Here is an 18,592-nt window from a genome sequence, read left to right as displayed (position 1 = left end):
AGAAGAACGCTAAAGTTCGGCTAAAGTTTCTTAAGAAACTTAATTTTAGTTTTACTAACATCAGAGCCAGTCTAAAATATGTGTGGTGAGATATCTATTACTCTTTCAAAACTGGTTTAAAAATAAAATTTTACTCCACAGTACACAAACTATAGAGCTAGAGTATAAGACTTGGATTTAGCTCTACCATTTACTATGTGACTTTAGGCAGGTCACTTAACTTTTGTAGACTTTAATAACAGTAATGGCATGTACATAATGCTTTAAGATATACAAAGCATCTTAGATAGATAGATAGATAGATAGATAGATAGATAGATAGATAGATAGATAGATAGATGATAGATAGATAGATAGATAATAGATAGATGTATATAGATATAGATATATATTAGCTAGTAGATTTTTGCATGCATTTAATGAACTACAACAACGATTCTTTGAATAGATCTCTGTATATACTTCCCAAGGACAGCCTCAGTAGAGGACAGTGGGAAACAAAACAAAAGCTAAAAGAAACTACAAAAGTTAAAATATTAAGGTAGCTAAATGACAAAGGTTAAAATAGAAGGTAGCTAGGTGATGCAGGATAAGAGAGTCAGCAGGACCAGAGTTCAATCCAGGCTCAGACACTAAATTATTCTGAGACTCTAGGAAAGTCTCTTAACCTGGTTTCCTTCAGTTCCTCATTGGTAAAATGAGCTGGGGAAGGAAATGGCAAAACACTCTAGCACCTTTGCCAAGAAAACCCCAAATGAGGTCAGGAGAGTCTGATAAGACCAAAAGGACTCAACAACTCCAAGGGTAAAAAGTATGCTGCCTTAACAGCAATCTATGGGAAATTTAATTAATGCATACTCATTTGAATTATAGTAAGGACTAATAATAAGGTTTGGATTTTCAGGGGATAATACCCACACTTAGACATTCAACTCAGAATTATTCAACTGTAAGTAGCAAGCACCCTCCAGTGTAAAGAACAGACCATGCTCCAGGGAGGGAGTTACATTCTTCTTTTTGTATTTTGAAAATAAATTGGTTTTCTCAAACCTGTTTTCTCTGAGCTTTTCAAAGAGTTTTGTGACTTGACGATCACTTCCAGAATTCTTATATCAATACAAGGTGCAAAAATCTGGCAAAAACTCCACCTCCAGACAGAAACACTGCATCTAACTAACCCTGAAGGGTTAAAATGGAAGGAGTGAAAATAAAAATGAAACTCAGGGCTTCACTGCTAATCACTTCTTATAATTTCATCATGTTTAATTTCTTACATTAAACTGAACTTTAAACAAAACCAATTTTTAAAACTTTATGAATGAGTACATGAACTTAACTGTATAAAATGTGGATAAATCTTTTTTAATTCTTTTTGTGCCCCCTTTAACTTTCTTTTGTTCTATTCACCTCTATATTCCCTTAGTACAGTTGGAATCAGCATAAAGTGGTTTATTTATACTTTGTTTCCTATTATTTCAAATTTTACTTAGAGAATTTATTAAATTTCATTGGATGAGCCAATTCCCAGTTGTTTTCTTCCCTGGTGGGGAGGGAGGTAAGAGGAGGAGGATCCACAATAAAAAATACGGCTGCTATAAACACCTTTGACTAAATAGCGTTTCCTTTATTTTTCCCCACAGAGAGGGTGAAAAACATCATAAATCTATGGTGCAAAGCTTGTAAAATTCACTCTTATAGTTTGAAATCACCTGGCAAATTTCTGCTGAAACAACATCCAGAATTAAGGAAAAATTCATGTCTCATAAAATGTCAGGAAAATGCCACAAATGGAAAGAAGAAAATACATCCTTCATTCCAGCCACTTCAGGAACAAAATCTTACACATTTATAGGATCTTCACTCATGTCCTATACCTAAATGTCCCAGAAGTACTTTAAATTCAATATTTCCAAAATTTAACTCATCTTTTCCTCCTCCCCCACAAAGAACTATGCATCTCTTCCTAACTTTTTTCAATTCTGCAGATGATACCACCAATCTCCTAATCCCAGGTTTGGATCCTCCAAATTATCTTTGATTTTTCCCTTTCACACCCAAGTGAGTTGCCTTAATCTTTTGATTCACTCTATAAAATATTTTCCACTCTCACCATCATCACCCTAGATCAGGCCCTCATTCCATCTTTTATGGCTATGAGAACTTAATTTGAGTCAGGAGACCTGGGTTTAAACTGAGGTTCACTTCTTTGTTATGTGTCCATAGCTAATTCACTTCACAGAATCCCAGTTTCCTCATATATAATATGGGTTTAATATACTTGCATTCCCTCTCTCATTGGGTTATTATGAAAAAGGTTACTTTGTAAACTAGAAAAAAACTGTAAAAATGTGAGCTATTACTTTAATATTAGAACTGCCTTGTATATAAGGAGGATTTTGTTATTCTTTTAAAGTTTAGTTTCTCAGGATCCATGGCCAGGATGGGAATGTCTAGTTTCCAGGTGTTTGATAATAACTCCCAGAATAGTTCCAAGGATTCTAGATAATAGTTATTAGAATCATAGTGACAGACAGTCCTACTGAGGCTGTGCCATAAGGGGTAACATAATGTGATATATGCTGAAGTTAACCTGTGAGCTTAATGTTGGCAAGATGCCTTATTTGTCTGTTGCCCTATAAAAACAAGTGGGCTTTGGTCAGTGGGGCAAGGGGGGAGGGATACATGGGGAAAACCACAGGGAATGTATGGGGAAAATCATGGGGAACCCATAAGGGAATCTGTGCGTGCTTCAACTGGCCCTCATTGAGGCTTCAGGTGATTTAGAGGAGTGCATAAGTGTGCCTGTCTCGATTTACCACATTCAAGGCTTAGGAGTAGTTGCCTCCTTTTCTCACCTTCTGCAAGAAGGGTGATTAGGGAATACTGTAGGAGCTGGTTCTCCCAGCAACCACTTGAGAAGACTAAATAGACTAGAATAAAGCTTATTATTAACCTCTCTGAAGCTGTCTACCTGTCTGACCAAATCAAAAGTGAAACTGTTAAGAGGCTAGAGACCAAAACCTCCAGTGCCTCCCATGTGTTATCTGTGAAATATGCCTCAAATCTCTCCCCTCTCAACATCCTTTACACAACTGCCAAAGTAACAGTATAGTGCTAGTCAAACCCGCAAACTCCAACCAATATTGATAAAGTCTAAATATTTTGCAAAAACTCTTGAGAAAGCTGTAAAGCAGTCTGGCAGAAATTAAATTTAGATCAACATCTCACAACATGAAACACAATGAGCTCCAAATAGATATATGTCATAGGACATAACAGGTAATATCACAAACAAATTTGAGAAGCAAGTAAGTCTTTCATATCCAAAAAATCAATGACCAAACAAGGAGAATCCCAGGATATAAAAAGGGCAATACTGATTACATAAAATTTAATACAAACAAAATCAATGGAGTTAGAAAAAAGTTAGCTAGGAAAAAATCTTTGCAGCAATATGGGAAGGCTCTAATTGAGGAAGTAGCATTTGTACACAAAGCCAAAGAAACTATAAAATTAGAAAGAAAATTCAGAAATCTGTTGTTAATACTAAAAATAACAATTACAACTAACAACAGCAACAAAAGCAACAGTTCTTTCACCTCAAGGAAAGACAGGAACTGAAGTCTTCAAGTTCAAATGCAGACCTTAAACTGAACCAGTGACAAAGGCGGAATTTACAAAAGCCTTGGTCTCCACGCTTCCCAAGAACAAAACTATCAAGGAGAAAAGCACTGCTGAATGTTAAAAACATTAACTAGTATCCTGAAATCAAAGCTAAACAGCATCTATATAATACCAATCTCAATGTATACTTTCTAAACAATAAAATGAACAATAACAGATTTGAAAAATGTCTTTTAAAAATCCACATAATACTAACAATATGCATGCTTATTACCTTAAGAAAGCAATAAAAAGATGAATATTTCCTTGTCAAAAGCAAGTTAAAAGATCCATAAACATCCTCAGAGAACATCATAAATAAGTCAAAAACCTACAGAACTACTTCTGAAACAAGCACACATGACTTCACCAGGCAAAAGTAAAGACCGACAATGCAGGCCACTGGATTTGTCAAATGTAACCTAAAGTATTTTGACTCCAGTAGAACATGTGAAGTAGCTAAAATCCCAAAGTGGAATCCAAAGACCCTTACTGGGCAACATCCACATGAATACAGCCAACAATGTTGACAAAACATCAAAGAAATGGCCGAATCAGTCAGTACAAGAATTTTTTAAAGCATTTGCCAAGCACGGTTCTAATAAGCACTGGGGCTATAAAAGACAGTTCTTGCTCTTAAGGAAAATATGCAAACAACTTTGGGGGAAACAACAAACACTAGTATGATAAGATATATACAGGATAAACTGGAGATAATCAAGAGCCTGTCGTGTGGATTTGTTCATGGAAAGGGAGGGAGGAAACACAATGTCAATTCAAGAAGAGGTCACAGCCACCAGATTTTATGGAAGGGTTTATATGCAAGGAGTCCAGACTTAGTAATTAATGTAGATTATGTAATAAAAAGGTAAAAATTGTGTAAAACAGGCTATAAGATTTTAGCACTTACTATAATAGCAAAGATATAACCTGGTGACTAGAATTAAATATTGAAAGTAAACCATCTTCCATGGACTGACAGCAAATCCCCGTAGAAAAAAGGGCTCAAAATATCCTGGAGAAGTCAACTAACAAATTACACTAGAATTACATCATTATCACAGACCAAACTGTTGCCCACAATTACCTACACATAGCATGGATCCACAAAAACTTAAGGAGTTACTGCCATGCCAAATATTCAATCTCCAAGCTATATGGAATAAAAAGTTGTCAGCATATGGGGACCCAGAAAGAGGAAATCAAAATTACGTAGAAACAAGATGAGGTGCATATCATCCTTTCTGCTTTTGAAGTTGTACCAACTAAAATTTGACACTTTCAGGATCCCTACAAAAGATGAACTTATATTCTAATAGTATTATTCAACTACTAAAAATCAGTCATTTTAGCAATCTATTACAAAAATCCATAGAATATAAAAATAACAATAGAAGGGTGATGAACATCGCCAAAAAGAGATGAGATCTCATAAGGAGATAATGAGGACAAAAGTAGCAGCAATAATAATTGCTTATATTTCTAGAGTTATAATAAGTACTTTACAAAGTACTTTCACCACAACACAGTGTGAGATATGTAATACAGTACTAATACTCCCATTCTGTAGATGATGAAACAGATTCAGATGTTATCTATATGCACAGTATAAGGTTCTTAAGGGCAGAGACTCAATTATTTTCACTAGCAATCCCTCCCACATGAAACGTACTTCCTCACCTTGTCTTCTTCCTTCAAGACGCTGCTCCAGCACCACCTTCTAAAAGAAACCTTTCCTGATCCCCTTGACTACTTTATATTTAGCATATATTATATATATATAATGTATATATTTGCATGTGTAAAATTATATTAGAATATAAACTCTGTGAGAAAGAGATAATTTCATTGTTTTTATTTTTACTCTCAGCAATTAGCACAGTGCCTGGCACACTGCAGGTCCCCAATAAATGGTTTTTGATTGACTGATTTGTATTCCCAAGATCTATCAGAGTACCTGGCACATAGTAAATAACTGAATAATTCTTTAATGACTGACCTCCATTAAACCACAGAATAGCTATCCTCCAAGAACCAATTCAAAAATGCTACCTCCTCCATAAAGGCATTCCCAGATCCTCCCCATCTGAAAGTGATTTCTCCCTTATTTGCTCTCCTATTTATACCTTTCTTACATGCTGCTACATTCTAACTAGTATTATATTTTTACATCTATCTGTGTACAAGTCTTATTTCTTCCTATTAGAATGTAAAGTTTCTGCAGGGTGCTTAAAAACCTAAAGACCACAACCAATATATCTTTGTAGGTCCCCAACTACCCTTCCACAACCTATATTGCAACAACATTATTTCCTAGAAGGATGAAGTGTTCAATACTAATTTGAACTTTAATAAAAAGATTATCAATTTTTAATAGATGATCAAAATATCTTAATCACTATCTTTTCCCTTAGTTAACTTTTTGCAGCAAAATTATCTTTAATGACAAAGTATTGAAAGGTTTGCTTTTATGCAACTACATTCAATTTTTGAAATTCATATTCCCAGTTAGGTTTCTACTTCCTCATATTCATTGAGGCCTTAAAATCTGAAATGGGATTAAAAGAACAATCATGTATAATTAAAGCTGTCCCCAGAACCCAGAAAATAGAGTAATTCAAATTGGCATCCAGTCCCTTCTCTCCCTACTTCCCAAAACTACATACACATGCACACACGTGTTCCCCAAAATATCAACTGCTCCATCCTTTGAAATGTCTACTTCAGGAAATAGTCTATGTTAATTTAACTGAAGATTTACTTAAAACTAGCCCCATACAAGTTACAACATACAATTAATTCCCTATTTAACAATCAAGTGATTTCAAAAATATGTGCCATATCATGAGACACATTACACTTCATCCAAAGAACTCACCAACAAATGGCCTGTCTACTGTTACTGGTGATGAGCCTCTCTGCTCTTAGCTAAAAGGATCCTTTGAAAACATGCAAAGACTATTGCTGGGACTGTATATGAAGTCTTTCCAGCATGGTAGAATTTATCAAAAACCATGCTTCATTGCTGTGGCCTTTGAGAATTAAAGGTAACTTCCACAGCCACTACTGAGGCATTAGAATATCACTTATGGATAGACAGGATAGGCAGATGTGAATGTACATATGGGCATGTGTGTGTGTATACACATGTGTTTGTTTGTGTGTGTGCAGGCATACATGTGGTGAGCTGACATGGATGGGCTGCAATCTGCATTGTTGGAGAAAACTCCCAAGTCAAAGAGATAACAGATCCATACAAGTAGGAGCACTTTCATATATAAATTATCTTGTTTGGTCAGCACAACAAATTAGACGTTATTAGACTCTGTAGACAGAGTTGGAAATTATATCCCCATTCTATAGATGAGAAAACTGAGATATGAATGACACCCCGGGATATGAGAAATTTTAAATCATATAATACTGTGTTCAATCAAATTGGAAAAATAAGGAAATTAGCTAGAAGCAATTGAATAAAAATTATTCTTTTTCATCTTTGGTGGCAGAAAGAAAAAGGAAGAGATAAAGGGACAATGTTATACAAAGTACAACAGATCTGGCATCTGAAGACACCAGTTCAAATCCTGACTCTTCCACTGTGCCAAGCTGTGAGACCACGGGCAAGTCACCTGGTCTATTCAAACTGAAATTTTAATTCACAAATCAATAGAAGTACATGGAATCAAAGGAGATAATTCTTTTCCAATAATAGGAAAGGAGAGTTACTTGAGATACAACTTTTTTACTTTTGAAGAGGTTCAAAGACACAGAAAACATATAGTAATGCCTTATTTATTTGAAATCAATAGGAAATGAGAAACAGCATATTTTCCTGGTAAGTGAAATTTGTGCCTTTCAAGTAGTATCATTTTTAAAAGACCTTTTGGGATTTAAATTCTTCTAAAATGCGGCATGCTTTCCTCTCTTCTGCAGCACAGCATACTGAAAATTGTCTTTTCCTTGTTGATTCAAGGATATCATGAAAAAAACATCAATTATCAAAATGGGCTGCAACACTATGATGATGTCAAGGGTTACTAAGGTATGGAAAGATGTTTGTCGCTACAATGAATTTGCCAAACTGTGGTGTTTTGTTTTTTTTTTTAAGACTATTTTTATAATTCTTTCCCCCTTTTCATTAAGGCATCCAGGTCTTAGGACGTTCATAATCTTTCTTTCTTCCAAAACTTTCCAAGAATACCATTCTACCAGGAGCACTCTACCACACTGACATTCATATATCCTCCAATCTTTATTACACACCTTCACCACGAACTACCAAATTTTAGGCATTAGGACTCTAGGCTAGGCATAGCATAAGAGACAATTCATTCCAAGACATATCTTATACTCAAAAATCAGAACCTACTCACAAGCATTCTAACCCAAAGCTAGTGGGTTTACTATAGATCAAATCTAGAATAGACTAAAATTAGCTAGCTCCTCAGAGACATCAACCAAGATGAGGTGCTAAGGACCAAAACAATTTGATTCTTCAACAAAAAAAATGAAGATTCAGAATAAACACGTTACATGTTAGGCATAAAAGATCTGTCAAATAGGAACCTAACATTTAGCTCTATTTACTCTATCACTACAGATGATATAAAATGAGAAGGTGAAAAGAAGGTTGGCTTGAGAGGTAAAGGATCTGAGTCTAAATTTCATCTCTATCACTTATTACATTAGGCAAGTCTTCCCTAGGTCTCAGTTTGTTTATCTGGCAAATGAAGGGTTTGGACTTAATGACCTCTGAGGTGCCAAACAGTTCTAGATCTATGATCTCTTTACTTGTTCTCAACAATCACTTCTTTCTCCTTGTCAGAATATTTGGCTCTAGTAGTCCTCAGTCCTTTAATTTGCCATTCCTAGTCTACTATAACCTGAAAAAAAAGTACCACCACTAATAGAACTGTGTTCAAATTAAGAGAGCAGGATCTGAATTAGACTCTCAATTGTTAAAATAACACGTGAACTGTAACATTTATTTTGACTGTTCATAGTTTTTTAATTTTTTGCTTGTATTTCAGAAATCAAAATAAGAAGAGAATAAATCATGAAAACAGACTGAGTTTTAGCCAAAGTAAAGAAGCATATATACTTTAATAGATCCATCATCTTCTAATTTAGGTATTCATTTTACTAGCCTATATACCACATACATTTAATATGGTTCACGTCTGGCTTTCCATAAATTCTCCATAAACAGTCTATCAAATACAATAAAAACCTTTCTTTGGCCCTTTTAATATTTCAAACAAATTACCAAGTCTCCATCTGTTTTCCTCTCATTTTTCTACATGAGCAGTCTACCTTTTCTTTTAATTATTTATGTCCTTTGTGGTGTGATAGGCTATGGCCAGGTCTGAGAGAATGGTCAAAAAAAAGTTTCTAGGCTTTGGTGAGGACAAAATTTCAGATAGGAAGTCCCTAGCCTATAGAGTAGATAGGATTCCAAGGGACAGGGAATAAAGTGATGCTGATGGACAGCACCCTTTTATTATCCACTTAAATCATTAAGAGCATAAACATCTGTTTCATATGTAACTTAAGGCACTGGTTCGGTGACATAGTATCTCGCAGTGCCCCGACAGATGAAACCACCAGCACAAGGGACTCCATGCCTTCTCAGAGGTGACAGTTCTCCCATAGCATGCCAGCCTCATACGTCCCAATGGCCAACACTGTAAATGTTACCTATGTGGGGGAAGGGCAGACTGAAGGAAGAAGTAGCATTCAAATGAACTAGAACCATCAAAATATATCCTTTTCTGTACTCAGCACCTGTAGCCTCATTAGCTAAGTAAAGCTATACTTTTACAATCCACTTAATCCTGTCAGGAAAATCATTTGTGCAATCTGGACACCTGTGCTTCCTGAGTTGCCTAGACAGGTGGTGCTTTAAATACCACCTTGCGGTCAAGTCATCACTGGAAATGTGCTTCAGGCCTACATACACCCACAGCTGCATGGACTTAGTGTGGAATTTAAGGATGGAAGAGACATCTGGCCTCCGAGTTCTTAACTTTTTAATGTCATATATCCCCTTTGGCAGTCTAGTGAATACTATGGACTCCTTCACAGAATCACATTGGTTGTCTATATTTCTAATTAAAGAAATGCTAAGTTTCAGTAAGAGATGGTAAAAATGAATATATAATTTCTTTTCTTGTCCAAGTTCACAGATACCCTAGAGCTTATACAAAAACCCCTTAGGATCCATGGACTTCAGGATAAGAACTCCTGATCCAACCCCACCCCCTTTATTTCATGCAAATAAAGAACCTAAGGCCCAGAAAGGCTAAAGTCACTTGTTCAAAGTCACAAGGTGGAATAACAAGCAGTGACATGATTCCAGGTCACCTGATGAAAACTCAAAATGAAAATAAACCAAAGATGATTCCACACACTTAAGAGTGAAATTTCATCAAGGAGAGATTTTTACACAAGCTATCTATTTAGAAGGCAAAATCAAGACTGGGACATGGAGAATATGGGAAGAAACATGAAAGTTGTACTTTCCCTGTAAACAAAATCTAATATGCTCAAATACAGAATAAAAGGATCCCAGTCAAGCAAAGCTGTCCTTTCTTTCTTAAATCTTACCCAAGACTACTTATACAAAAAAATGTAAAAGACATCTCTCACATAGGGACAAAACAGGAATGCTTTATTTCAAAACAGTTCTTTGTTTAATTCCTACTACTTTGTAAAGCACTAGGTCTTAAAACTGTGGATTACATAAATATTCATTCCCAGTTCTACCTACACCACCACAGTAACCACTACCATGAGCAAAGGTGGAAATAAAATCCATTTCTTATTTAAAGAATCATCATAAAATTCACTTTTTAAGAAATATGATGTACTTACAATGGGAAGTTTTCAAAGGCATCTTCAAAGGCTTCCTGGAAAAAAAGAAAACAAATACAGTGGGTTTGCCATAATTAGAAGATAACGGTAGTTAACGGTTTGGGGGGAGTGGGGAATGAATTGAGTAAAACTCAATAATTAAATTATTTTAAAACAAATTATATTATTGATTATTCAATATCATCACAACTCAAAGACTTTGATCAAATACTAAAAAACGCTAATATCACATGCATGTATTTAATACAAAATCATTCTGCCTCACTATAGTTGTGAATGAATAGGTTTCTCTTCCCATTTCTTTATGATGTGACATGTACTTTAGATATTCAGAAAGCAGATTTCACAGCCAGAAGAAGTCAATCCAGGAAGGACACAAAACTCCCAAGGCTAAAATTCTGAATACACAAAGGGAAATATCCATAAATAGCAAAACATCAAGCATTTTTATATGGATTTTCTTTAGATCTTTACAATATATTCACAATAACAAAAAGTGATGTAACATACAAGATAGATAGATAGATAGATAGATAGATAGATAGATAGATAGATAGATAGATAGACAGACAGATAGATAGATATAAATGGATGGATAGATAGATGACAGCCTTGAGACCAGGTCTCTAGGTTCAAGTCCCATTTTTGACACACACTGGCTGTTCAAGACCCTGAGCAAGTTTTAACTCTTAGTGGGCAAATCAGTACTCTAGGCAACTTTCTAAAACTCTAAGCTGCTGAGAAGCTACCAACTTGCAGTGGTTGAGGGAATTCAAGGCCACCTTCCTACGTGTCCTCCAATGGATGCTCTTATCAATGTCTTGACTAAAATGATGTGCCCAAAATGGAACACCATGCTTCAAAAATGTGGTTTAAACAGAGAAGAGTACAAAAGGACTAAACCTCTATAGTAATGCTTAATGTGGCCCAAAACCACACTGGCTTTGCTGGTTGCCATGATACATATTGTTAACTCATACTGAGTTTGCAACTCACTAAAACTTCCAGATCTTCTTCCAGATAAAACTGTTATCTAGCCATACCTCTCCATCTTTGTACTTGGGTTTGAAAAATCACCTTCAAAAGTATAAGATTTTATGTGTATTTTTTATATATTGCACATGGTTATCAATGTCCCAAAGTCTTAAGTGCAGTTTTAAGGTTAATCTTCACTAAGACTTTCAGCATATGCCATTTTTCATCTGATTCAACTCAAATCAATGTTCTAGTCTGGCAAGATCTTTTTGAATCATCCATATCTTCTGGTGTGTTAAGTATTGAGACATAAGACATAAAAAATGTAAGCAGAAATGACAAATGATTCTCTATCTCCCTGGTACATTACTGTACTCAGCATCACCTGGGATTTAGAGTGATGTCTAACACATAACAGATGCTTAATAAATAATGCTTGCTGATTGGTCAAATTCATATGGCATTTAGGGAAATGATTCTTAGCCTGATTTTGTTATATTACAAGTGATTTCTCAAGAGGTATTACAAAATTCATGCTCATTTGCATTAATTTTTAAATATCACATGGCACTTTTAAGAAAGAAAAAAGTGCAATGCAAAAATCAAAGATGAGCCACGAATCTCTGAATAAGGAAATAATGTTCCTGATAAGCATGTAATCCATGCTTTTATCTAATTCACTGATAAAAACAGCACAAGGCCAAGGACAAAGACCAAGGGCATTCCACCAGAGACCTTCTTCCAAGATGACATTTGAATCATTAATGACTTCTCTTTAGATTTAGTCATCCAACCATTTTTTAATCCACCTAACTGTAGTATCCCCTAGCACACAGCTCTCCATATTTTTCCACAAAGCAGAGCAAGAGACTTTATCAATTCCTTTACTAAAATCCAGATAAAATATATCTGCAGCATTCTCCTGGCCTAATAGAACAATAACTCAGTGCATAACTGCAGTTATGGGAAAGACTTAGAGGCTCTACCTGACTATAAGCTCAATATGGATGAACAGTAGCACAACTAACTCTATTGGACAAGCCCACTAACTCCTTTGTCAGCCACACATTCTAGGCTCTCCTGCCTCTCTCTGTGGTTTTTGTTTTATACCACTTTAACTTTGCATAAATTTATGATCAAGGTCAGTCTTTGCTTTTTTCCACTTCCCAATTATCAGTACCAATAAATTATCACAAAAGTCAGACTGATAGAGACACCTTCCTTCTGCACCAGATTGATTACACCCTCAAGAGAAAAGAGGAGTCAGACCTTCCTCTGAAACCTTCCTCTGAATGGCCTCCCAGAGGTTACTGAAGCAATTTCCATTTGTGTCAAAAGGCAAATCCCACCTCCTGTGGCCAGTCTGATCTCCCGACCAGCATGGAGAGAACCTCTAGTAAAAGAAAAGCAACCTTCCCTTTAACCTCAGGCGTTCCACCTCCTGCTGCACCTGTCCCTTCAGGGAAGAAGAAAGTCAGCAGGGATTAAGACTTCCACCTCCAGCTGCAGTTCCCTACCTAATCTCCAGCCTTTAAAATGAAAAGGAGTAGTAAAACGGGGTCTCCCAATTGACCAACCACCTTCCATTTTGTACTCTACCCTGTCTCCAGCCTCCGTTAGGAAGAGGAATGGCACCCTCTACTCAATGATGAACACTCTCATACCTAACTCTACTCTATACATCCCAGAGATTCTAAACCCATGTACGTCATCATCCAAACCCTATTCCCCATCCTCCACCACCCAATTCCATATTCCCATCCCCTTCAACCTTCCCACCCCAAGGTTCCAATCAAATGCCACTCACTCCTACTATGTCCGTGGGAATGCCTGCTCGACAGGAACAAATTTGCCTTCATCCTAAATCTTTTCCTTTCCCACTCCTTCTAGTTATTAATGAAACCTGACTCTCCAGTAATGACACAAGCCTCCCTGGCCACCCTTTCTCATTGATTCCTCTCTGCTTACTAACTTAGGCAGGGGAGTTGGAATACCCCTTAGTCCCCAGTGCTACTTCTAGGTTCTCCCCTTACTTCCATCACTCAGTAACCTCTCCTCCTTTGAGGATCATGCAATTCATATATTTCCAATCAATATCCTGGTAAGAAGTTGGCTATAGACCTCCTATCATTCTCATTCCTTTCTCAATGAGTTCAGTACCAGGCAATTCAGTACCTGATATAAATTTTCCCTCTTCTCTAATTCCTACCTTCATATTTGAGGACTTCAACATTCATACTGACTCTCCCTCAAATACCTTAACCAGTCAGTTCTTCAATGTAATTGCTTCTCATGACCTACTGCTCCAGCTCACCTCAGCTATACAAAAATAGTCATGCCCTAGAGCTTGCCATCATCTAGAAAGGCAACACCTCCATGTTCAAGAATTACCAAACTCCCTTATCTGACCATAATCTATTGGCTTTCCAATTCTCCCTCAAGCCTTCTTTTTCCAAATCCTGTTTATCCGAACTGTGACCTTCAATCCCTTGACTCTTCACTTCCTTTAGGCCATTATCCCTGCACTAGCAAACAGTTTTGCTTGCATCTCCAAGGGCAGCCTACAAGTCATTTTTCCATTGAGCTGCAACTTCCCTTTGTTTTCTTTTTTATTTATTAGGAGATTGGTATAGTTCTAGTCATCCAATATTACATCAATTCATTCATCATTGGACAAAAATTTCACGTGTACTATACCAACAGTTAAACTAACAGACAACTGTTTTCTTTTTTAACAATAATATTTTGTGTCCCCCCAACTCCCCCCAAAACAATTTTAACATGTTTTTAAAGTTCTGAGTTCCAAATTCCATCCCTCCCTCCCCTTCTCTCTCCCTGAAAAAGCAAGCAATTTTATATGGGTTATACAAGTGCAATGTGATATGGGTTATTTTGTGCAAGACAGGAAAAAAGGAAGGAAGGAAAGGAGGAAGGAAGGAAAGAAGGAAGGAAGGAAGGAAGGAAGGAAGGAAGGAAGGAAGGAAGGAAGGAAGGAAGGAAGGAAGGAAGGAAGGGAGGGAGGGAGGGAGGGATGGAGGAGGAATGAAGGAAGGGAAGGAGGGAGGGAGGAGGGAGGGATGGAGGGAGGGAGGAAGGAAGGAAGGAAGGAAGGAAGGAAGGAAGGAAGGGAGGGAGGGAGGGAGGCAGGAAGGCAGGGAGGAAGGGAGGAAGGGAGGGAGGGAGGGAGGCAGGAAGGCAGGGAGGAAGGGAGGAAGGGAGGGAGGAAGGAAGGAAAAAAGGAAGGAAGGAAGGAAGGAAGGAAGGAAGGAAGGAAGGAAGGAAGGAAGGAAGGAAGGAAGGGAGGGAGGGAGGGAGGGATGGAGGAGGAATGAAGGAAGGGAAGGAGGGAGGGAGGAGGGAGGGATGGAGGGAGGGAGGAAGGAAGGAAGGAAGGAAGGAAGGAAGGAAGGAAGGGAGGGAGGGAGGGAGGCAGGAAGGCAGGGAGGAAGGGAGGAAGGGAGGGAGGGAGGGAGGCAGGAAGGCAGGGAGGAAGGGAGGAAGGGAGGGAGGAAGGAAGGGAGGAAGGGAGGGAGGAAGGGAGGGAGGGAGGGAGGAAGGGAGGGAGGGAGGAAGGGAGGGAGGGAGGGAGGGAGGGAGGAAGGGAGGGAGGGAGGAAGGAAGGAAGGAAGGAAGAAGGGAGGAAGGGAGAGAGGAAGGGAGGGAGGGAGGGAGGGAGGAAGGGAGGGAGGAAGGAAGGAAGGAAGGAAGGAAGAAGGGAGGAAGGGAGAGAGGGAGGGAGGGAGGGAGAGAGGGAGGAAGGGACAGACAGAAAAAGAGAGAAAAAGAACATGCTTCAGTCTGGATTTGGACAAGATGAGTTCTTTCTCTGAAGGTAGATAGCATTTTTCATCCTGAATCTTTTGGAAATGTCTTGGATAACTATATTGCTGAGAATAGTCAAGTTATTCAGTTATTCGTTGTACAATATTGCTGTTACTGTGTACAATGTTCTAGTTCTACTCACTTCACTCTGTATCAGTTCATGTACATCTTTCCAGGTTTTTCTGAAAAGATCCCTGCTTGTAATTTCTTACAGCACAATAATATTTTATTACAAGCATATACCACAACTTGTTCAGCCATTTCCCAAACGATGGGCATCCCCTAAATTTCTAACTCTTAACTACCACAAAAAGAGCCACTATAAATAATTTTAGACAAATAGGTCCTTTTTCCTTTTTGTGATCTCTTTGGGATACAGACCTAGCAGTCGTATTACTGGATCAAAGGGTATATACACTTTTATTGCCCTTTAGACATGGTTCCAAATTGCTCTCCAAAATGATTGGATCAGTTCATAATTCCAACAACAGTTCATTGGTTTCTCTGACAATTTTCTATCACTATCATTATGGAAGGGGAATACAGAACAATAAAGACTAGGTTTTTTCTTTGTTTCACTCATGAGTGGCCACAGCCATAGAATTCATCACTTAGTAACCAAATTACTGGCAGTGGGCTTTCTCTCTCCTTTACTAGGTTGGTCTTCTGACAGCAGATTCAATCCTGCTCCTATTAGCACACCTGAAACCTTTCCAGCTTGGCCAAACCTGCCAAAGCTTATACCTCACTGATTTAGTTTTACAGAACTCTGCAACACCTTCACACAATAAAGACTTTTCAAAAGACTTCTCTGAAGGGAGATAGTACTTTCACTTAAAGAAAAGATTACTGTATTTACTAACCTATTTTTCTTTTTCCATCAATAGTTTGAGAAAAATAAAGAAAAAAATGTTCTTCATGTAATTTACTTGTTTTACTTCCTTCTTAGCTACTCTAAAGTAGGGTCCATCCTCCCTAGAGAGGTTTTAAAGCAACATATACAGTATTCTGTGTCTGCCAGGGCAACAAGTGAAACTTTTAAATAGGCAATTTAGTACACTGTACCTTTCACAGAAGAGGCACCCAAATATTTGTAGAGAGTTTTAGTCCCTGCTTAAAATGGGAACAGAAAAAAAGAATTAATCTAAGTGCTAAAAAGGAACTCTGATCATCCAGTCCAAACTCTTCATTTTACAGAAGAAACAGATGGCAAAGGCCTAAGGCTCACTGACTGCCCAAGGTCACGTGGTAAGTTAGAAGCAGAGCCAGGACTAAACCTCAGACTCCCGTGTCCAGTGTTGTTCTCCTCTGCACCACACAGTAAGCCTTCACTAACTTATTCCCTGTCAAGCCACCTCTCATCCTCCTTCTCTTACTATCTGTTCCTTATCCCAATTTCTTCAAAGGACTACAAGTCTTTTGGATAATTCAATGCACTTCTGACTCTAGGAAAGGACACAAGGAATAAGGAGGGGAGGGGCTACAGAAGATAACTGCTGCTTCTACTTCATTAAATATCTTAACTACTAGAGGAGAAGAAAAATGATAGGAGATTCTAGTAAAATCCACAAAACATTAACTATTTACCATGAAGAAGGTATCAAGGTATTAAGATATAAAGACGGATGACAGAAGCTAGGAGTAGAGATAGATTTGTTAATCATCTGTATAGAGTGAGGTGAAGCCAAATGAATCAATGAGATTGTTGAGAGAATGGTGTGGTAGTGGAATGAGCATTCAACTTAGAGTTAAGGGACTATCCATATCTTGCCACTGGACCCAGATTGCTCTGGAGGAGAAAGTAAGGCTGGTGATTTTGTACAGGCCTCCTCTACTTAAATCCAATTCACTTGCATGTCATGGCATCACCTCCCTGATGTCATGATTCTCTTTAAGAATAAAGGACAAACATTTCCCAATTGATAAATGGTCAAAGGATATGAAAAGATAGTTTTCAGAGGAAGAAATTAAACCTTTCTATAGTCATATGAAAAAACGCTCTAAATCACTATTTATTAGAGAGATGCAAATCAAAACAACTCTGAGGTACTACATCACACCTATCAGATTGACTAACATGACAAAACAGGAAGATAATAAATGCTGGAAAAGATGTGGGAGAGTTGGAACACTAATTCATTGTTGGTGGAGCTATGAGCTGATCCAACCATTCTGGAGAGCAATATGGAACAATGCCCAAAGGGCTACAAAAAATGTGCATACCTTTTGACCCAGCAATATCACTTTCTAGGACTGTATCCCCAAGAGATCATAAAAATGGGAAAGGGTTCCACATGTACAAAAATATTTATAACAGCTCTCTTTGTGGTGGCCAAAAACTGGAAATCAATTAGGGAATGGCTGAATAAATTGTGGTATATGAATGTAATGCAATACTATTGTGCTATAAGAAATGATGAACAGGAAGACTTCAGAGAGGCCTGGAAGGACTTATATGATCTGATGCTGAGTGAAAGGAGCAGAACCAGGAGAACTCTGTACACAGCAACAACCATAGTGTGCAAGGATTTTTTCTGGTAGATTTAGTCCTTCACAGCAATGCAAGGACCTAAAAAATTCCCAATGGACTCTTGAGGCAAAATTCCTTCCACATCCAAAGAAAGAACTATGGAAGTGGATCGCAGAATGAAGCATCTTGTGCAAAAAAAAAAAAAAGAATAAAGGACAAACAAGAAGGGGACCAGAGTTAAAATCCCAACTCACTTCTTTTGCTTTAGAGAGTTTCTTTTGTGAAGTGGTGGGGGTGAAAGTCAAACTGCAAAAGGTTAAGGAATAAGTAGGTAGTAAGCCAATGCACACCACTCCATGCAGAGATTTAGCAGAAAACAAAGAGACAGTAGAGTAGATGATAAATAATTTGAAGGGGCAGCAAAGTCAAGGGAAAGTATTTGGGGAGAGTGAGGAAGACCTAAGTTTATTTACATAGTCAGGTAAAAGAGCTAGTAAATAGGAATGATCAAAGATGAATTAGACAAAAGCCAAGATGGCAGAGCAGTATAGGAAGCAGTACCATGAACTCTCTCCCTAATCAAATCCTAATGGGGAAATCTAAGAAAAAGTCCTAGAGTCATTTTTCTAGCTCAAGACAGCAAAAGGGATCAAACACCCAGTAGAATTCTAGAACTCTAGAAGAAGTTGTGTACCAAAGCAAGAAGATGTCCTAAACAGATTAAGGGAGGAATTATTCCTAAGCAAAGCAAACTGCAAACATACAGAAATATTCAAAGCTCTTTTTGAG

General features: G+C 37.6%; 1 protein-coding gene across 10 annotated transcripts in view; it reads right to left on the bottom strand.

Moving 5' to 3' along the window:
• TTC39B (tetratricopeptide repeat domain 39B) overlaps positions 1-18,592 on the bottom strand; it is a 148,367-nt gene that overhangs the window by 79,273 nt on the left and 50,502 nt on the right. For 7 of the 10 annotated variants that reach the window (XR_011977444.1, XM_072656071.1, XM_072656111.1 and 4 more), the window contains one exon: positions 10,537-10,571. The exons of 1 other annotated variant lie outside the window; for it this stretch is intronic. Coding sequence is in view for 3 of the 9 variants with exons in the window: in XM_072656071.1 (XP_072512172.1) it covers positions 10,537-10,571 (35 nt within the window). In the remaining 6 variants the exon portion in view is untranslated. Of the gene's footprint in view, positions 1-10,536; positions 10,572-11,289; positions 11,920-18,592 lie in introns of those variants that run through there. 2 more of the 10 variants (XM_072656091.1, XM_072656133.1) reach the window with 2 other exon arrangements.

This window comes from Notamacropus eugenii, chromosome 1, assembly GCF_028372415.1.
Source record: "Notamacropus eugenii isolate mMacEug1 chromosome 1, mMacEug1.pri_v2, whole genome shotgun sequence".
Taxonomy (NCBI): domain Eukaryota; kingdom Metazoa; phylum Chordata; class Mammalia; order Diprotodontia; family Macropodidae; genus Notamacropus; species Notamacropus eugenii.
This window is presented reverse-complemented; position numbering and strand designations above follow the sequence as displayed.